Genomic DNA, 17,649 nt, shown 5'->3' on the forward strand with positions numbered 1-17,649 from the left:
GGTTGCTGCTGTCTTGGGTTATTTATCTGATGCTCGATCATATTCCCTTCTGTAAATGTTACTTTACTTGTATTATTTTCTTTTTCCGTTTTTGTGTTTGTCCATGAACTGCCAATGAAAATTAGCTCATCGCTAAATTTGGGTGCAATACATCTTATGATGTCATAAATGTAAAAAATTGTACGTTGTCAAATAAATACATAAATAAAATAAATGTATTGAGAAGGATACAGTTTGGCAAAATACGCACCAGTGAACCAGACAGGCCCCACCACTAAGTCGACTCTCATGGATGAAACTAATACATTCCTTGAAATGCTGTACCCTGAAAGAAAAAAAAAAACATGTGAATATATTGTTATTTTAGTTGTACATCCTAACAGCAATTCAGTGGTGGAGGAATAGCCCGTGCAGCCAGTGCAATTGCACAGGGGCCCACGCACTTAGGGGGCCCCAGCAGGGGCAAACTCAAAAGTTGAAATCATTATATAATCAATGTATTCATTTTCAGGGCCATCCACCTTGGTGATTATTCATTTAATAATCTGTTTATTCACTCATTCATTCATTCATTCTACCAGACCTCAATGCGAAATTAAAATGCAGGTGCAACACAGTCAACTGTACACCATAGGAGAGAGTGAGTGAAGACCGCTTGAATCCCATTTGCGATTTTACGCCACATACTCCAAAAGTGGAGTACAAAAGTGTAAATTGAAGGGGGCCTACAAAAAAACAGCACCTGGGCCCATCTTTCTGTTCCTCCGCCACTGCAGCAATTGTGGCAGATAAACGTTATCATACTCCATTTAATGAACAACCAGATAACTCTCTTTGATATTGATAAGTTCACTTGCCTGGCTGTATAATTATCATTGCCCCACACCTCTTCATATTGCTAGTAAAACTTTCATTTATTATCAAAGTTCAATGTGGAATATTAGCTGATGTTAGAGCTTTATTTATGAATAGTATAGTATTTTTCTGCTCCTGCAGGTGTGTACTGTCAAAAAGCAAGTGCTGTTGTTTTTAATTGGCAGAAGTAATGAAGGTGTACCATAGGAAATCAGATAAGAACAAACTAGCTAGGGATTATTGCAGATTTTTTTTTTCTGCAGGCATAAAACAAAACAAATCTCTGACTCTTATCAGCATCGCTTTCAGTCTGACTGTTTAAGAAATCAATCATTCTATTTTTCACCATTTTAATAGCCAAATTCAATTAACTATTAACTTGGAAAAATTAATGTTCTGACATCTAAATCCTGAATCAGGTGTCTGCCTGCAAATACTTTAAAGTACTTCCATCGAGCCCATGTGGTCTGCTCAAAGGTAATCTGAGATCAAAAGGGTCTTTTTCAACCACATTGGGTAGTTACACGAATTATACAACTGTGCAGTATTTAGCTTCAAAAGTAATTTAAATTGCTTTTTTACATTATCTTTAATATTGAATAGTGGTTGCAAACAGAACCCATCAGAATGGTTAAAAACACCATACATGGAAAAAAAAAGCTATTTAAAATGACAGTAAAAATAAAAAATAAAAATAATATTTGTGAAATATCCTGATGCCAACTGACCGCATTTGGGACCAGAGTTAACTCATCTCAAGGCTACAAGTTCTAGCTTCTCAGTGGCTGAGGATGAAGATGTGTTGGGATGAAGGGAAGCAGGTGGTAGACAGGGTTAAGAGACAAGCTACCATGGGTAGTTCTGACATTCGGCTACCTTGGAGGCTTTCTCAGTCTGCCACATCCCATTTAGCATAGAAAACAGCTTGGAACTGTATTTTGGTCTTCCAGTACAAACATATCCAGATTATTTCCAAGAAAACATAAATAAATTGCTTATGCAACCTACAGTAAATGGTACAGTGGTGACGAAACTACCCCAGGTAATGGAAACCCCTTGAAAATATGCCACAAAGAGACTCAATACCTCCATTTACAGCTACATTACACACAGGTGAGCCAATGAAATGAATGCAGAGGTCATTTCAGAACAATGATGTCAGGTTTCTCTTGCTGAAAACAGGTAAAATTCCTGCATCTGATGAAACTGGGATCTGCTCAGACGTGCTAATATTATCAGTGGACTGGGAACACAAGTTTCTTAATGCTTTATTTTAAGGGACACTTTTTAAAGTGAATAACTATTAACAACTACTTCAACGACATAGAAACAAATGTTGTTTATTTAGAGTTAATATATTGTAACCTATTAATAAACTAATAAATAGTTTAATAAAAAAAAGATATAAATTTGCTAAACATCGCTACAGTAACATCTTTAAAACTGCTTTAGAAACATTTTACTCAATTAAAATTAAAACTAATTACAGATTTACCTAACCCCTGTTTTAGTGTCATCTGGGTGTTACCTCAAAAAAAGTAAAAAGACCAAATCGCTACTGCAGTGACACCTTTATCATCCGGACTCCAAAAAGTCACGTGACCACAATATGTTAGCTATCTTTGGTAACACCTAAGTAAATGAAAAGAAATTTCCATAACACTGAAAATATAATAGCAGTCACTTAACAGGGACAAAAGGATTTTGAATTTTTATGGTGTTTTTTTTTTTGTTGTTTTTGTTTTTTTTAATAGATCCAATGTCTGAGAATGATCTTTGTAAACAAACTTTAACTGACCAAAACAAAGGAACTCATTATTTTTTCCCTTACCGTAAAACATCAGATAATCCCATTACTGGACAAAAAGCAGCTGCTGTTTTCACTGTTATTTCTACAAGGAGGATTTGTTAAATAGTTTTTATTTCATGACCTCGAGTAAACTGCTCCTCAGTTCCTTCAATAATACACTCAGCTCCCACATAACTCCAATGATGGACACAGTACCATATGGTTGCAGAAAAGCAAAAGCGGGCCGTTTGTATCGTAAAATCACGCCTATTATTATTCCTATTAGAAAAGCTGTTTAATCCTAATTCAAATCACTCTTTCTTTTTTTTTTAATTTAGTAGTCGCTAATTATTATTATTTTTTTACCTTGTTTTTCTCCCAATTTGAAATGTCCAATTGTATTTAGGCTCAGCCCACCGCTACCACCCCTGCGCTGACTTGGGAGTGGCAAAAACGAACACACGCTGTCCTCTGAATCGTGTGCCGTCAGCCGACCACTTCTTTTCACTCTCTTCTTTATTTTCTCTTGTTTAAATTTAGGAAGTTTCAGTTAGCTATGTTCTGTATGTACAGACACCTTTTATTTAAATCAACCCTACTGTGGGATTCCCTGAAGGTCTGGTGTACTATGGAGTAGATTCTACTATCTGCAGTCTACAATCCAATAAAGGGCATCTACAGCTATACTGTACATATCACAAGAAAATGCATGTATATATGTATACATTGCATGGCCACTTTAAAAAGATAATGCAACAATCCTCCGTGACAGAATTGTGCGCAAATAGTTTGAGAAGCATGACAGAGAATTGAGGCATCTTCCATGGCCACCAAAAGCCCTGAATCTCAATTCAGTTGAGCATGTTTGGGATGAACTTGAACATCACACTTCATCATCATGCTCCTCTGACATGTCATGTCAAGATTGTGATCGGGCAATGGGTGGTCCAATCAGATATTATGTAAGGTCCTAATAAATTGGCCAGAAAGTGTATAGGTTGCTTATTTCTGTCCACAGTTTGTTTTTAGATGCCTGTGATGTATATTATGTATGTCACTTCCTACATTTAAAGGAATTTGGATTGACCAATTCTAACTGGGGCTCCCAGTACAAACCCAGTTTCCACTGACAGAAATTAACCATATGGCCGTTGGAAACGTACAGTAGCATGTGAAATAGTGCTCGGGTGCCGCTTTGGATTTCTTAAAACAGGTTTAACTGGGTTACAGAGACAGTTTTAGGATGGGCTGTGTACGAGTATTATTAGCAGCTGAGGGAATTACCAGTAGTACCAGTTTAGGCTATGTTGTCAAACCAGTCCATAATGCTGGTAATTCTTAATTATCAAAAGTACTGTAAAGAGCTATACGAGAAATTATTTGTCTTTTAAACTGTGAATCTCTGCCTGCCCCAAACAGTTCCAGTACCATTGGGAAATCCTTGAAATAAATTGCAAAACGATGTACACCTTGCTTACAAGCAAGCTGCACTCAAAGGGTCATTATTGCTCAAGCATTTGACGCCAGACTGATATCAAAATAGATTAGAGAATGTCTTTTTTTTCTGGGATCCAAACAGAAAAAAAGATGCTGTTTCAGCACTTTTTTTCCTCTTCTTTACCCTGAGATTTCCGGCCTTCTTGTTACAGTCTGCACAATTTCTAGATGTAGTCATTATTTGTGGTTTTGACATGCTGAACTAAAAACATTAAAAAAAAACAAAAAGAAAATAACATTTTCATAGAAAAAAATAACAGATTTTCTATGAAACGTAAAGCAAAAGACAGATAATACACATGCCAGAGCTGCCTTGGGTCACATCTTTTGTATATATACTTCTGTGTAACGCATTTCTCTTGTATACTAACCTATTAGCAAAAACATAGTATACTATTGAGTGTATGTATACAACAAGCATTCTCCTAAAATCTGGAAAAGGATATCTGTTATAGTCTGCAATTTACAGTATTCTGCATTAAAGAATATTGGCATGCATATCAATGTTATCTGTGCTGCCCTGTCAAATGATTACATACTGATAGTTCAATACTACAGATAAAGGCACAGTATTCAAAATTCCTACTTACAATAAATCTATACTGCAGTGTCTTTATCAGGTCACGATACTGATACTTAGTTTAGAATTACTTAGTTTAGAACCACTTGCTAAATATTTTCTTTTTCAGTCATATAAAAGTACACACGCAGCTTCTAATTATCTACTTAAAATGGTTCTTGGGCTCACAACATCATGGATAAATGTTGTTACATGTTTTTTTTTTGTGTAACTCTCTCAACACTGCAGAGCTGCAAGCAGGTCTAGAAACATCCACTCAGAACTACAGTATAGAAAAGATCATTCATAACAGCACACCAGCAAACTAATGCAATATCTTAAACCAATTTTATGTATTTATTTAGTAAAACCTTTAAACGATTTCATTAGTTATACTAGGGCAGTTGTTCTGTAAAGTTACTTAAAACTAAAATAGTTATTTACTTATTTCTTAAAAACATTTGAATTGCCTGTCTATTTTTTAAAGGGGTAATAAGCATGGTTTTATCACAAAAAAAATCTTTCAAGTGGGTTCCTGCAGTTCTTTCTTTCTTTCTTTCTTTACACCTAGATGCATGCTATAGCAGATGTTACTTATTATAGCGGTGTGAGAAATATCACATGACACCGCTATCTGGGTTGCTTGCTATTTATTTCCAACATTTTCAAGATACAGTCTTGTGTACAGAACGTCCTTAAATAATGTCAAGGCTTGTATTCTTTAAATGATTACTATACTTGCATTGTTTTAATATTGTACATTGGAAAGATAAAACATGCAGGTTACGGGTTACAATAGGCTGTTGTTATTAAAACTGAAACGTGGTCTACACTGTGCTTGTCAGTGAGAAAAAACATAAAACCATTTCTAAGACCTTAATCAAAGTAATATACCCTAAACACAACACACACCTACACTACAAAAAAAGTGTAACCATAACCTGGTGAGGGTAGAGGAAGGATTTATTTTATTTTATCCCCCCCACCCCGAGATATTTGATGTAAAACAGTGCTACCTATATACTTGAATAATATAGAATATTTTCATACAATCTCTGAACATGAAATATCTATGTTTGTCTAAATGCAAACTATTTAGAAGATTTTAGTTATAACATAAAAACGTTGTGCCAAAGACAGCTCTGCCAACCCTTTAAGATGCAGACTTCATATATGTTTTATTGTTATGGAAATTCCTCAGGCATAATGTACACTACACTGTGTATATATATATATATATATATATATATATATATATATATATATATATATACACAGCTCTGGAAAAAATTAAGAGACCACTGCAAAATGATCAGTTTCTCTGGTTTTACTATTTATAGGTATGTGTTTGGGTAAAATGAATATTTTTGTTTTATTCTATAAACTACTGACAACATTTCTCCCAAATTCCAAATAAAAATATTGTCATTTAGAGCACTTATTTGCAGAAAATGACAACTGGTCAAAATAACAAAAAAGATGCAGTGTTGTCAGACCTCGAATAATGCAAAGAAAATAAATTCATATTCATTTTTAAACAACACAATACTAATGTTTTAACTTAGGAAGAGTTCAGAAATCAATATTTGGTGGAATAACCCTGATTTTCAAGCACAGCTTTCATGCGTCTTGGCATGCTCTCCACCAGTCTTTCACATTGATGTTGGGTGACTTTATGCCACTCCTGGCGCAAAAATTCAAGCAGCTCGGCTTTGTTTGATGGCTTGTGACCATCCATCTTCCTCTTGATCACATTCCAGAGGTTTTCAATGGGGTTCAGGTCTGGAGATTGGGCTGGCCATGACAGGGTCTTGATCTGGTGGTCCTCCATCCACACCTTGATTGACCTGGCTGTGTGGCATGGAGCATTATCCTGCTGGAAAAACCAATCCTCAGAGTTGGGGAACATTGTCAGAGCAGAAGGAAGCAAGTTTTCTTCCAGGACAAACTTGTACTTGGCTTGATTCATGCGTCCTTCACAAAGACAAATCTGCCCGATTCCAGCCTTGCTGAAGCACCCCCAGATGAGTCCAATTTTCAGCTTTGCCCAACACCTGGTCGTCTAATGGTTAGACGGAGAACTGGAGAGGCCTACAAGCCAGTGTCTCGCACCCACTGTGAAATGTGGTGGAGGATCGGTGATGATCTGGGGGTGCTTCAGCAAGGCTGGAATCGGGCAGCTTTGGCATGAATCAAGCCAAGTACAAGGTTGTCCTGGAAGAAAACTTGCTTCCTTCTGCTCTGACAATGTTCCACAACTCTGAGGATTGGTTTATCCAGCAGGACAATGCTCCATGCCACACAGCCAGGTCAATCAAGGTGTGGATGGAGGACCACCAGATCAAGACCCTGTCATGACCAGCCCAATCTCCAGACCTGAACCCCATTGAAAACCTCTGGAATGTGATCAAGAGGAAGATGGATGGTCACAAGCCATCAAACAAAGCCGAGCAGCTTGAATTTTTGCGCCAGGAGTGGCATAAAGTCACCCAACATCAATGTGAAAGACTGGTGGAGAGCATGCCAAGACGCATGAAAGCTGTGCTTGAAAATCAGGGTTATTCCACCAAATATTGATTTCTGAACTCTTCCTAAGTTAAAACATTAGTATTGTGTTGTTTAAAAATGAATATGAATTTATTTTCTTTGCATTATTCGAGGTCTGACAACACTGCATCTTTTTTGTTATTTTGACCAGTTGTCATTTTCTGCAAATAAGTGCTCTAAATGACAATATTTTTATTTGGAATTTGGGAGAAATGTTGTCAGTAGTTTATAGAATAAAACAAAAATGTTTATTTTACCCAAACACATACCTATAAATAGTAAAACCAGAGAAACTGATAATTTTGCAGAGGTCTCTTAATTTTTTCCAGAGCTGTATATATATATATATATATATATATATATATATATATATATATAATTAGCCTAGTTACGCTGTGGTATATACAATACAGCATAAGATTTGGATTTGACTACTGCTCTATCATGTCGCAATAAAAACAGATGCAGGGCAAGCACATTTAATACAATTGCGAAAAAGGGGAAGGAAACTGGTGAAGGAATGCATACTTACAAAGTATATCTCTGGAGTCGATCCTAGTAGTTCAGAGATCAAATGCAGATTATCTATCCATTAAACTACAGCAAGTGCAACAGTGCAACACTGACAGTGGTCAGGAAATAGTAAAGTATATAGTGCCTATACACCCTTGTGAATGAGAGAATTCAGGTACAGGTAAATGTTTTTTGGTTTTTTTTCCAGGTTGTAAACCACATTCAGTTGTGCACCTACCACTGTGTTTATAAGAGGCTCAATTTGGAATCAAGGGCAGGGCTAAGATACACTCCAGACGCCTGTAGTAACCAGGAATATTTCAGCAGGGGCGCAGGCTTCTTACAGTATTAGAAATCTAATGAAACAAGCACGCTGGCCGTTAGCTTTATTTTTAAATCCAATGTGATTGTGACATCAGTTTTAAATAGCCAATGGATGCCAATATGCTGCCCTTTGTTGTAAAGAGTTTCCTTCCTGTGGCGGGTGCAGAGACGCCAAGATTGCACCAGGGACACAACACACATCTTTACAGCTCTTCTCTGTCTGCATGTCTAAATCTGATTCTGAATATCACCACAAAAAAAATAGAAAGGGCAAGGGAATAAGTTTGTATCTGAAGCATCTTGTTTTAATTCATAGTGTTTGACATAATAATATCTTTAGTATTGATGAGGTTAACATTGGTACACAGCTGTATAGCTAACTGTTTTTACATATGAACAATTGTTTACAGTCACCTGTATTGTCCAATCCAAGCCCAATAGTACTTACTGGATAGTACTTTTTTTAAGGACCCCCAACAAAAGTTATTGTAGCCAAGTCCTTGTGCATAGACAATTACATGTTGGTGTATTGCACACATCTTGACTTCAGCTGCATTGTGTTTTATGTAATTGAGTGTGAAATGATATTCAGGCTGGGATAACAGTATCCAGCTATCAAACCCTGCTGATATTCCAAGCTTACGGGAAGTTACATTATTGAAGATGAGAGCAACGAGGTATATTGTATTGTGTGTGTAATATATATATATATATATATATATATATATATAGTATGCTTATGAAAAGAAAATACTATTTGCTACAGTATCTTGCTTGTTTTTATATTTAAGGACATTGCATGTTCTTTTATTTTTCTTAGAAATGTTTTACTGGTAAGAGCTGGCAAATGACATGTCTGGCAGTATGAGTGTTTTCATTGATAAGTGGAGGCTAAGCAAGTCCACCAGTATAACAGATGGCAAAATAACAAAAAAGTGGACTGTACATCTACCCAGATAGTACAGGTATGAAAATGTTTCAGGCATGGAAGCAGTCGAAACACTCTAGGTTTTCCTCCCAAGATGGGTCAGGGTTCGATTGTGATTTGTTTCACATTAACTACAGAACCAGATAATGAGTCAACTTGGATCTCGACTCTCCAGGCCGCTAGACATAACCATCTGTCTTTCTGGAAGTTTAATAAATCCAGCACCCGTCCATCTGTCAGTCCATAGTTTTCTAAAGTACTTAACTATGTGATCATACCTATTAAACCTGTAATTGAAGAACACTCCAGGACCAGAGTTGCCTACCCCTAGTGTAAATACTTTTTAAATTTAAAAGACAGATTTACAAATAATGCTTTCGAGGCGGTAACAAGAAATTGCAGCGAATGTACATTTAAAACATGACAGAAATAACTTAAACCTCTTTGTTTGCATCTATTGCCAATGTAATAAACGCCATAATTGATTTGGGAAACAAATATGAAAAAGTTACATTTTAAAATGTTTTGGTCAGCAGCTAATCCAATTTAGAATCTGTTGGTGTACAATGGCCTAACAGCACCACAGCCCTGCCCTCTGATGCTTAAACCAGAGAATTGTAGATGTGGTTTAATGCAGTTTAACAGACTAAATGGAGCAACAACAGGGTGTCACTCTGGGAAGTTTGACCAAATCACCCTGTTAGAAATGTTCACAAAAGCCCCTCCTATGAAGAGATCAATCCTGCTGACTTCAGAGGCGGCAGCACTCTACCCGCTCAGTATTACAGAGAGTTGGCAAGGGAAGCTCAGAAACTGACCGATTTCCTCCATACAGTATCTGCCTTTTCAATGGGACTTCACCTATTGCAATAACCTTCAACCACAAGGGTCATTTCAGCATCGCATTGTTAGCATATGACATCACATTGTTAGCATATGGAGAAAAAAAATCCTGTTTTTCACCACCAGCTGATTTTTTTTTTTCTCACATATTATTAATTCTGCATGGTAAATCACGAAATCAACAAAACAGTTACGAATTAGGCAAAATTCCAATGGTTACATCCTAATCTGTGTACATCCTCTGCACAACAGCAGAAGTCTAAAGTGAAAAAAAGAATTACCATGACCCTTACCATTAAAGATTGAGAAGCAAATGCAAAATAATTTGCATTTCTTGTAAACACTTAGGGTGTTCTGTAGCACTAATATCCATGTGGATACCTATATATTCTGGTTATTGTATAAAACAGTTGGACAAATGTGCTATGTAGGTAGCTGGAATCAGTATAGACTACCTGCTAACTACAGTATGCAGACTCTTATGAAGTCCACAAGGTCCTAGAACACTGCCACCCTTAGCGTAGGTTAGTTGTTAGACATTAGCGATTTATATAGATACAGAAAGCTTCCTGGCTCATTCCCAGGAAGACTAGACTATATACTGTGTGAGTTGATTTCAAAGAAACAGAATGATCTCACTACTTTAGAATTTCTTTAGAATCCCCCCATAAACACATCCTCTATTACACTGACTTTGGCATCTGTGAAACAATAAACTTATACAAATACATTATCTCGATTTATCCTGAGTCACTGGAAACTTGTTAACAAATCAAACCTGCTACTACAGGCACATTTTCTGGTGTGACACAAATGCAAACCCTTGAGGGACCATCAGCAAGGGAGGGTTTTAATAGAGGCACACAATTGTAACTCTGGTTCTGCTATTCTTATTGCAGATTTAAAGAAACGCAAAATACCAAACACTGCAATAAAGATAAAAGCAATTGTTACCATTGCTCAAATTTCTTTACACATGGATTTTATTCATCACAGTGTTTGATTGTTTTGTTATTTGGTATAAGGATAGCAATGTCATAAATAGGATCACAGTCATGGTTTCCCTGCTATAACCTACTACAGCCACCATAACAAATAGTGTGAATGGCACTTTGTTTGCTTCTTGTCAGACACAGTGTAAGCGGTAAATCATTTAAACATTTAAAATAAAATAAAACTTATTTCAAAAATAAAATTAGTGATGGGACAAAAACAAAATGGGATTTTATTATTAGGATATTGGTTATATGTTTGTTTTTAGTTTGACATCTAATATAACTTATGCATAAAACACTAATTCGATAGAAGAAAAATCCCTGTACAGTTAGACAGTGTATTTCACCGAATTGTGTAAGCATTAATGTCCAACACTTAATCCTTGACATGGGAGGCTATCCGTTAGGTTTATAATATATAATAAAAGAAGAAAAATGCTCTTTCCTAAAGTCTGCCATTTTGTTCATTCCTCCTTGCAGGGTAGCGACAACGAAATGTCACTACGAACACAGGTTTTAACATGAGTGTGTTACCCAGCACTAGATTTGTCTTATTGTATCAGGGTCGAAGCTTCAAGGACTCACTTTTCTACTTTTTCTGGTATTTCATGCTGAAGGTTGGCATTAAGCAGGGTGTCTCATTTCAATATTTCCAGTACAATGACAGAGAAGATAATTGAAAATGTTTGCAGACTTTATAAGTCAGTTTCATCTGAGGTAAGCATTTCATGATCACGCATAAAAGCACTAACTGACTTCACAGCAACTATTTTAAAGCAAAATTGATACTCACAGGTTTTGGCTGGAAGAATCGGATGCTTGTATACAAAGGTATGTCATGTCCTGTAAACATAAAAAAGAAGAAAATAAAATGATCTAAACTAATTGGGATCAGGAAGTATTTGGATATTACACTGCACTGTTCTGTAAAGACCAGAGATTGAGTGCTGAATAGCACATTTGTGTGACAACAAAACACAAGAGCCCTGCACACAAAAAGGGCTTCATCAATAGGGCTTTGTTTGGATAATTAAAGTTCAAATAATGAAGGTTTTACTGCAGTACAGCTTCCTCGCTTTTCAGTTGAACCAAAGCAACATTTTACTGTGTGGAAACACTGCATTCTAGTGGCCAGTACCAGTATGGTATTACTTGGTCTGTAATTGCACAGCAAAATAAATAAATAAATAAATAAATAAATAAATAAATAAATAAATAAACTGCCTTAATAATTTTTAAGTCAATACGTTTTTTTAAACTTATGGCAGACCGACCAGGTGTATCAGTCTGATTGCCCAAACACACTGGAAGCAAATGCAGCAAGTAAAAAACAGATCACTTGTTATATTTCTCTTCTCATTCTTTATATTACAAAATGGTACCGCAGTACTGAGGGAAGTGGCAATGAAAGATTAAAAAAAAAAAAAAATCCATCCCTGGAATTGCAGTGTAATTTCTGGCAAACATGTTTTCTATTGCAATTTTCAGTTGTGCAATCAATGTCAGTAAAAATACCAACACCAGTCAGGAAAGGTACAGTCCACAGCAATCGGACATGTCTGTTGGTTGTAAAAAGAAAGAAAAGAATTTCCAGAACTACCATTGTTAGTTATTTCACTAACAGTAAGTCAATTGATCACATCCTGCTGTAAAAATATATGGACGCTTTCAATTTAGCATGGGAGGTAATGGTGCTACGGCAGAATATGGCACCCTGGTGGTCTCAGCCCAGCCACCAGTGGCCTAGTTCACATCTTCAAACCACCACACAATTTGGCAAGTTTCAGCAAACAGTGCTCTCTGCTCGCTTGCAGAGTTGTGAGGGGAAGCTCTCATGGCTAGAGTCACCTTTCATGAGCACTAAATGAAACCAACAGAAATACAGAACCCCGAATGAACTTTGGTACGATTGTAAGTACCAAATTGTGATGTGTGTTTGTCCTAAACGAGAAACGGAACAGGCATTTTTGTGTCGATTTCCCTCACTTACCTGGAGTACTGGTTTGGCATTGTTGTACACAGACAGAATGTGTGTGACTCCATTTTTGGCCAAACTGTCTTTGTCCTCAGAATCTGTAAATATATATAGAACCCAAACAAAAGGTTATTTTCTACAATATTATAAGTAAAATGGATGGAAATTAATAACCTGCTCATCCAACTATCAATGGCTATCCTTTAGCAGAAGCGACTGAGTGCAATATAATCTAGGCGATGTTGATTTTTTTTTCACAGAGATAACACCAGATATTATATATTAGTAATAGCTTTTATAAATATGAATGTAGGTTGTTGTGATATATATATATATATATATATATATATATATATATATATTTTTTTTTTTTTTTTTTTGACAGCTAATTCATTGCACCACTGATGGGCTTCTCTTAAAAATTGTTACTCGGAACTTAAAAAAATAAAAAAATAATGTAATAATACTAAATGAATAACATTTTCATTTTCCAATAAATTTTGTAAGTAACCATAAGCACATGTCAGAGAGTGACTACATTACACTATCACTGAAAAACAACCATTAGTTTGCTTTACACATTTTGCTGGTGGACTCAAACAGAACTTGGTATGGGAAGACAATACCACATTTGTTTACTAATATATAAATCTTGTTATTTAGATTTGCATAATTTTCCATTTCATTTTTTATGCTTAAAGAACTAATGGGCCTCACTAGAGTTCTCAGACTCCTGTATAAACTCGTCAAGCACGTCAGGTACACCAGAGTGTAGCCATTAACAGGTCCCTCTACAACACTGTGCCCCTAATGGATGGAAGAATAACAACATTTACTCTAATACTAAGAAACGCTACATTGAGAAAATGTGGTACTGTATTTCTTTTGGGTACACTCTTTTGCACCTGGTGTACTTAAAATTAAGACATCATACTGAGAACTGTCAGCAGTATGTGATAACAGAAACAGAAAATAATACCAAGACAACAAGAATGCATTAGTTAAATAATCTTTGATACTTCATACTCCTAACAAGTTACCAATGATTGCAAGCCAATGGTTTTGTATATCCTGCAAGTGTGCACCGTGAAGCACTTTGACGTGACACCAGAGATACTTTGTTTTTAGTGTTACATTATAATCCTCTCATTCTAACTGAGGCAGTCAGTCCAGGGCTGTAACCAATCCTGCGGTTGGGAAATGCATACAGAAATTCTGTTACCAAAAGTTGCTTTTACTATTATTAGGTAAAACTTCAAAGAAATTACAGTTTCCTTCATCTGTGTAGTGTGTCTGTTACTAATTTTTAGTACAATGCAAGTACTGTCTTCTCAATTTGCATGCACATCAAATAAACTTCCTCAATTCCACTCAGTTAGTCGGAAGTATAAATCATTACCATGACATTGTCCAACTATAAAGTAAGTGGGCTTGGCATATACTTCTTTGACTGCCCCCTTGTGGTCATTTACATTATTATAGTGTGTATCACATATCTACACCAAAATATTCAGAAAAGAATACAACTTTACAATTAGATTAAGTCTACAATACCTGGGAAAAGATAGCTGTAGAGGTATAATGCATTGATAATGAAAGACCAGACTTTTTAAATGTAGTATTTGTTTTATTATACTATCCTGTATAGTTTCCCTATGCACCTTTATAATCGGATGGTAAGTTACATATTTTTCCAGCTTTTTTCGCAATATTACGATTGCTTGCAATGTTCTGCAAAGGAAATAAACAAATACACATACCTCTTATGTTCCCTAGGTAGAGCCCATCTACAACCTAATAAATAAACATTAAAACAAAGCATTAAAATAAGGCATGTATTTATACAAGCAATATGCATGGGATATAAGGGACCTAATCTCAAAGCAGTTTTTTCTCAGAAGAAAAATACAGACTTAAGTAAATAGCTTGGAGGATATATGCCCTCAGATTTTAACACACAAAAGCCAGGCTGTAAAACTATTAGTCTCAATAAGGTTAAATGTATATTAAATAAGAAAATTGTGTGTGGGCAAAGGTTTTTAGCGTTCGTTAGGGAAGGTCAACACAGCTGGTGACACCTTAGCGGCCTTTCTTAGGAGTTTTGTATAATTTGAGGGTAAATATAAACTGTGTTTGCAATAAAAACAAACAACCCTCCCTTTCTGTCTTTCGGACAAACTTTTTAAACAGTTTCAAAAAAAGTTGTAAAGTGCAAACAGATGTAGGCTGAAAGATATGGAAATTGACATGTAAAGTGTGAGCATAAGGTTAAAGACCGTCTGTTACTAATCATGGCATATTTATACCCCACATGTCATTAGCCTAACAATTTATGGGGGTCACGTTGCATCAGTGTGGAGGTCATTGAAAAGGGATGGGGATGGGGATGGGGTTGAGGTTTGGGTTGTGTCTCTGTCTGATCCCATATCCCATCTGAGTTTAAATACTCAGTCAGGTACTTGCTGTCAACATTAGCCATGGGCAATAAAGTGAAAAATGAACATTAAACACCCTCCCATTTAAAAAAAAACGGGCAGAAAATGTCTTTAACAGAAACCGATTAAAACAGCAACAAATGATTGAGATAATATACTACACAGTACTACATTAACAATCTGTCATACCATAGGTCAGACCAACAAACTGATAGTGATATAACCAGTGTCACTAAGCAACAAAGTTTGTATGGGAAAGGGCTGGTACATAATCCAAAATCCATGCTATATCTAGCGCTTTAGCCGTCAGCCAAAGCTTTGCACTGTAAATTTGCCTCAAGAATTAACTATACAGTATCATACGAACATAAGCTTACATGTAGGCCTAATCTTAACAAAACACTATATAAGACAATAAACAGCATTATAAAAAAAATGTAAAATCTGTAATTGACACTTAAAGTTTGTTGTGTATGTTAATATCGTCAAGTAGTGATTTTTTTTTTTTACATTGATTACATTTCCTGCTAAAAACTAAAAGTAACGCACAACGAATGACATCACATTTGACATATTTCCAAATAGCAACAAAGGTAGTAAAACAAAAGAAAATCAACAACCACACCTTATTCATTCCGTTCCCCATGGCTGCAAAAGACGTATACAGTTGTATTATCTGAAATAAATAAATAAATAAATAAAAACACATTTACAGTGCACGCAATACAAGTAGAAGTTCAAAATAACAACACAACAGTCTGCCTGCTGCTCTCGCAAAACAGTGTTGTGTTGCTGGAGAGCTCTAAATATGAATAACTCGCATCATCACATTGAGACCTTGGTGTTTCGCAAGCACGAAGAAACCGTGTCAGATATAAAGGTCGCATAAGAGGATTGGCAATGAAGGCTGGATTAGCAGCCAGTATTTAACCGTGAGTCAGATTTCTCTTCCGGATTCAGTTTCAGTAAACACAACCCGCGTCTCTAGGGGGGCAACAGCATGATGTTCATGTTAACTCTTCAATTACTGTACCAAAATCTGACCTAGGAATCCAGTCCATTTAGATTTTAACACTAAATAAACATCACCTGCTGGACCACATCCAGAATATCCAGTATATGTACATGTTAGACCAGATGGATATGACTAATTTACTATTATAACCACACAAATATGTGTAACAGACCTGTGCTTTATTGTATGGCGGTTTTCGTATACTACAGAACCTGTGATCTCTAGAACACATTCTAAAAACGAGAAAAGGTAAAAATGATAAGTAGCCCTTTTAAACAAATACTCGAATCCCCACTGTTATGGAAACATTATATTTAAACGTTGTACTTCTTGAACACAAAGAGGAAATATAAACGCCGATTCCTATACAGGCTACTATCTATTCAAGGTGTTTTACTGAATGACAAGAGAAGCACAACATGGAGAAGCACATCATTAGGCTGGACCGGTTTGTGCTAATACTGTACTGTAGAGTTAGTTCTGCAGTGACGGCTATAGCACTAATCTTTGCTGTACACAAAAGTAAATGTCTTCAGTCTTCGAAGATGCACGAATACGAACGTGTGTGTTGAGCAATCGATGGCTGCAAGTACATTCAGAAGTGATGCGAACTCATAAAACTCACGTTTCACCTTAATCTGCTGCACAGGGTCATAGAAAAAAAAAACGATATACCGGTATGGATTTGCTCTTTTAACCAAAACAGCCGTTACCTGTCTAATGCATTTCCACATGGTAGACAGATACCAAAAATTTCCCCAGCTGGTGTTTGGAATGAGCCAGTTGCATAAAATGTTAAGGCAGCTGTAATATTGACACGCACTGGTATGGCACAACTCCCGGCAGTAGGATTGTGTAAATCAGTCTTCAACTCATAACACAGGTCTGCTATAGCCTGTTTATCAAGCCGGCATCTCTGCACGACACGTACATCTGATTGATTCGTCAAGGAGCGTCACTCTGGTCCTGTATATTCTATTGGCAGGGTATGTTCTTCTACTCTTAGCCCTTCTTTCCTCACGCGTTCTGAATGTAAAACTCGTGATGCCATGTTTTGTCACAATTCTAAACAGCTCCAGCAGTATTTGTGAACGTCTGTGTTGAAATACAAATTGTTACATTCACACGAGCTGTAATAATGATTAGGCCTACATAGTTCACACGACTGTGTTCCCTTACTTGGCACACTTAATTCACATTTATTTCAGTGGTCGTACTGAATAATATCAGTTATATATGGAAAATCACTAGGTATTATTCTTGTTTTTACTATTTAAAACAAGCCTAAAAACATTCATTTGTTAACCTCATAAAATGCTTATTATTATTGCCACATTAAGGATTAAACAATCTGGTTTCAAATAAATATACAAA

The 17,649-nt window shown here is 36.1% G+C and overlaps 1 protein-coding gene across 3 annotated transcripts in view; it reads right to left on the reverse strand.

The window, feature by feature from the left end:
- Positions 1-17,163, reverse strand: part of LOC117424143 (dual specificity protein phosphatase 22-A) — a 34,445-nt gene extending 17,282 nt beyond the window's left edge. Inside the window, exons 1-6 of one of the 3 annotated variants that reach the window (XM_058992646.1) lie at positions 16,989-17,163; positions 15,886-15,936; positions 14,586-14,619; positions 12,841-12,923; positions 11,644-11,693; positions 251-325 (exon numbers count right to left, since the gene is read on the reverse strand). In XM_058992646.1, the coding sequence (XP_058848629.1) occupies positions 251-325; positions 11,644-11,693; positions 12,841-12,923; positions 14,586-14,619; positions 15,886-15,936; positions 16,989-17,009 (314 nt within the window). In that variant the 5' untranslated portion in view covers positions 17,010-17,163. Of the gene's footprint in view, positions 1-250; positions 326-11,643; positions 11,694-12,840; positions 12,924-14,585; positions 14,620-15,885; positions 16,218-16,988 lie in introns of those variants that run through there. The other 2 variants (XM_058992647.1, XM_034040253.3) reach the window with 2 other exon arrangements.
- Between the last annotated feature and the right edge of the window lie 486 nt (positions 17,164-17,649).

The sequence above is a fragment of the Acipenser ruthenus genome, chromosome 19, assembly GCF_902713425.1.
Source record: "Acipenser ruthenus chromosome 19, fAciRut3.2 maternal haplotype, whole genome shotgun sequence".
In the NCBI taxonomy this organism is placed as follows: Eukaryota; Metazoa; Chordata; class Actinopteri; order Acipenseriformes; family Acipenseridae; genus Acipenser; species Acipenser ruthenus.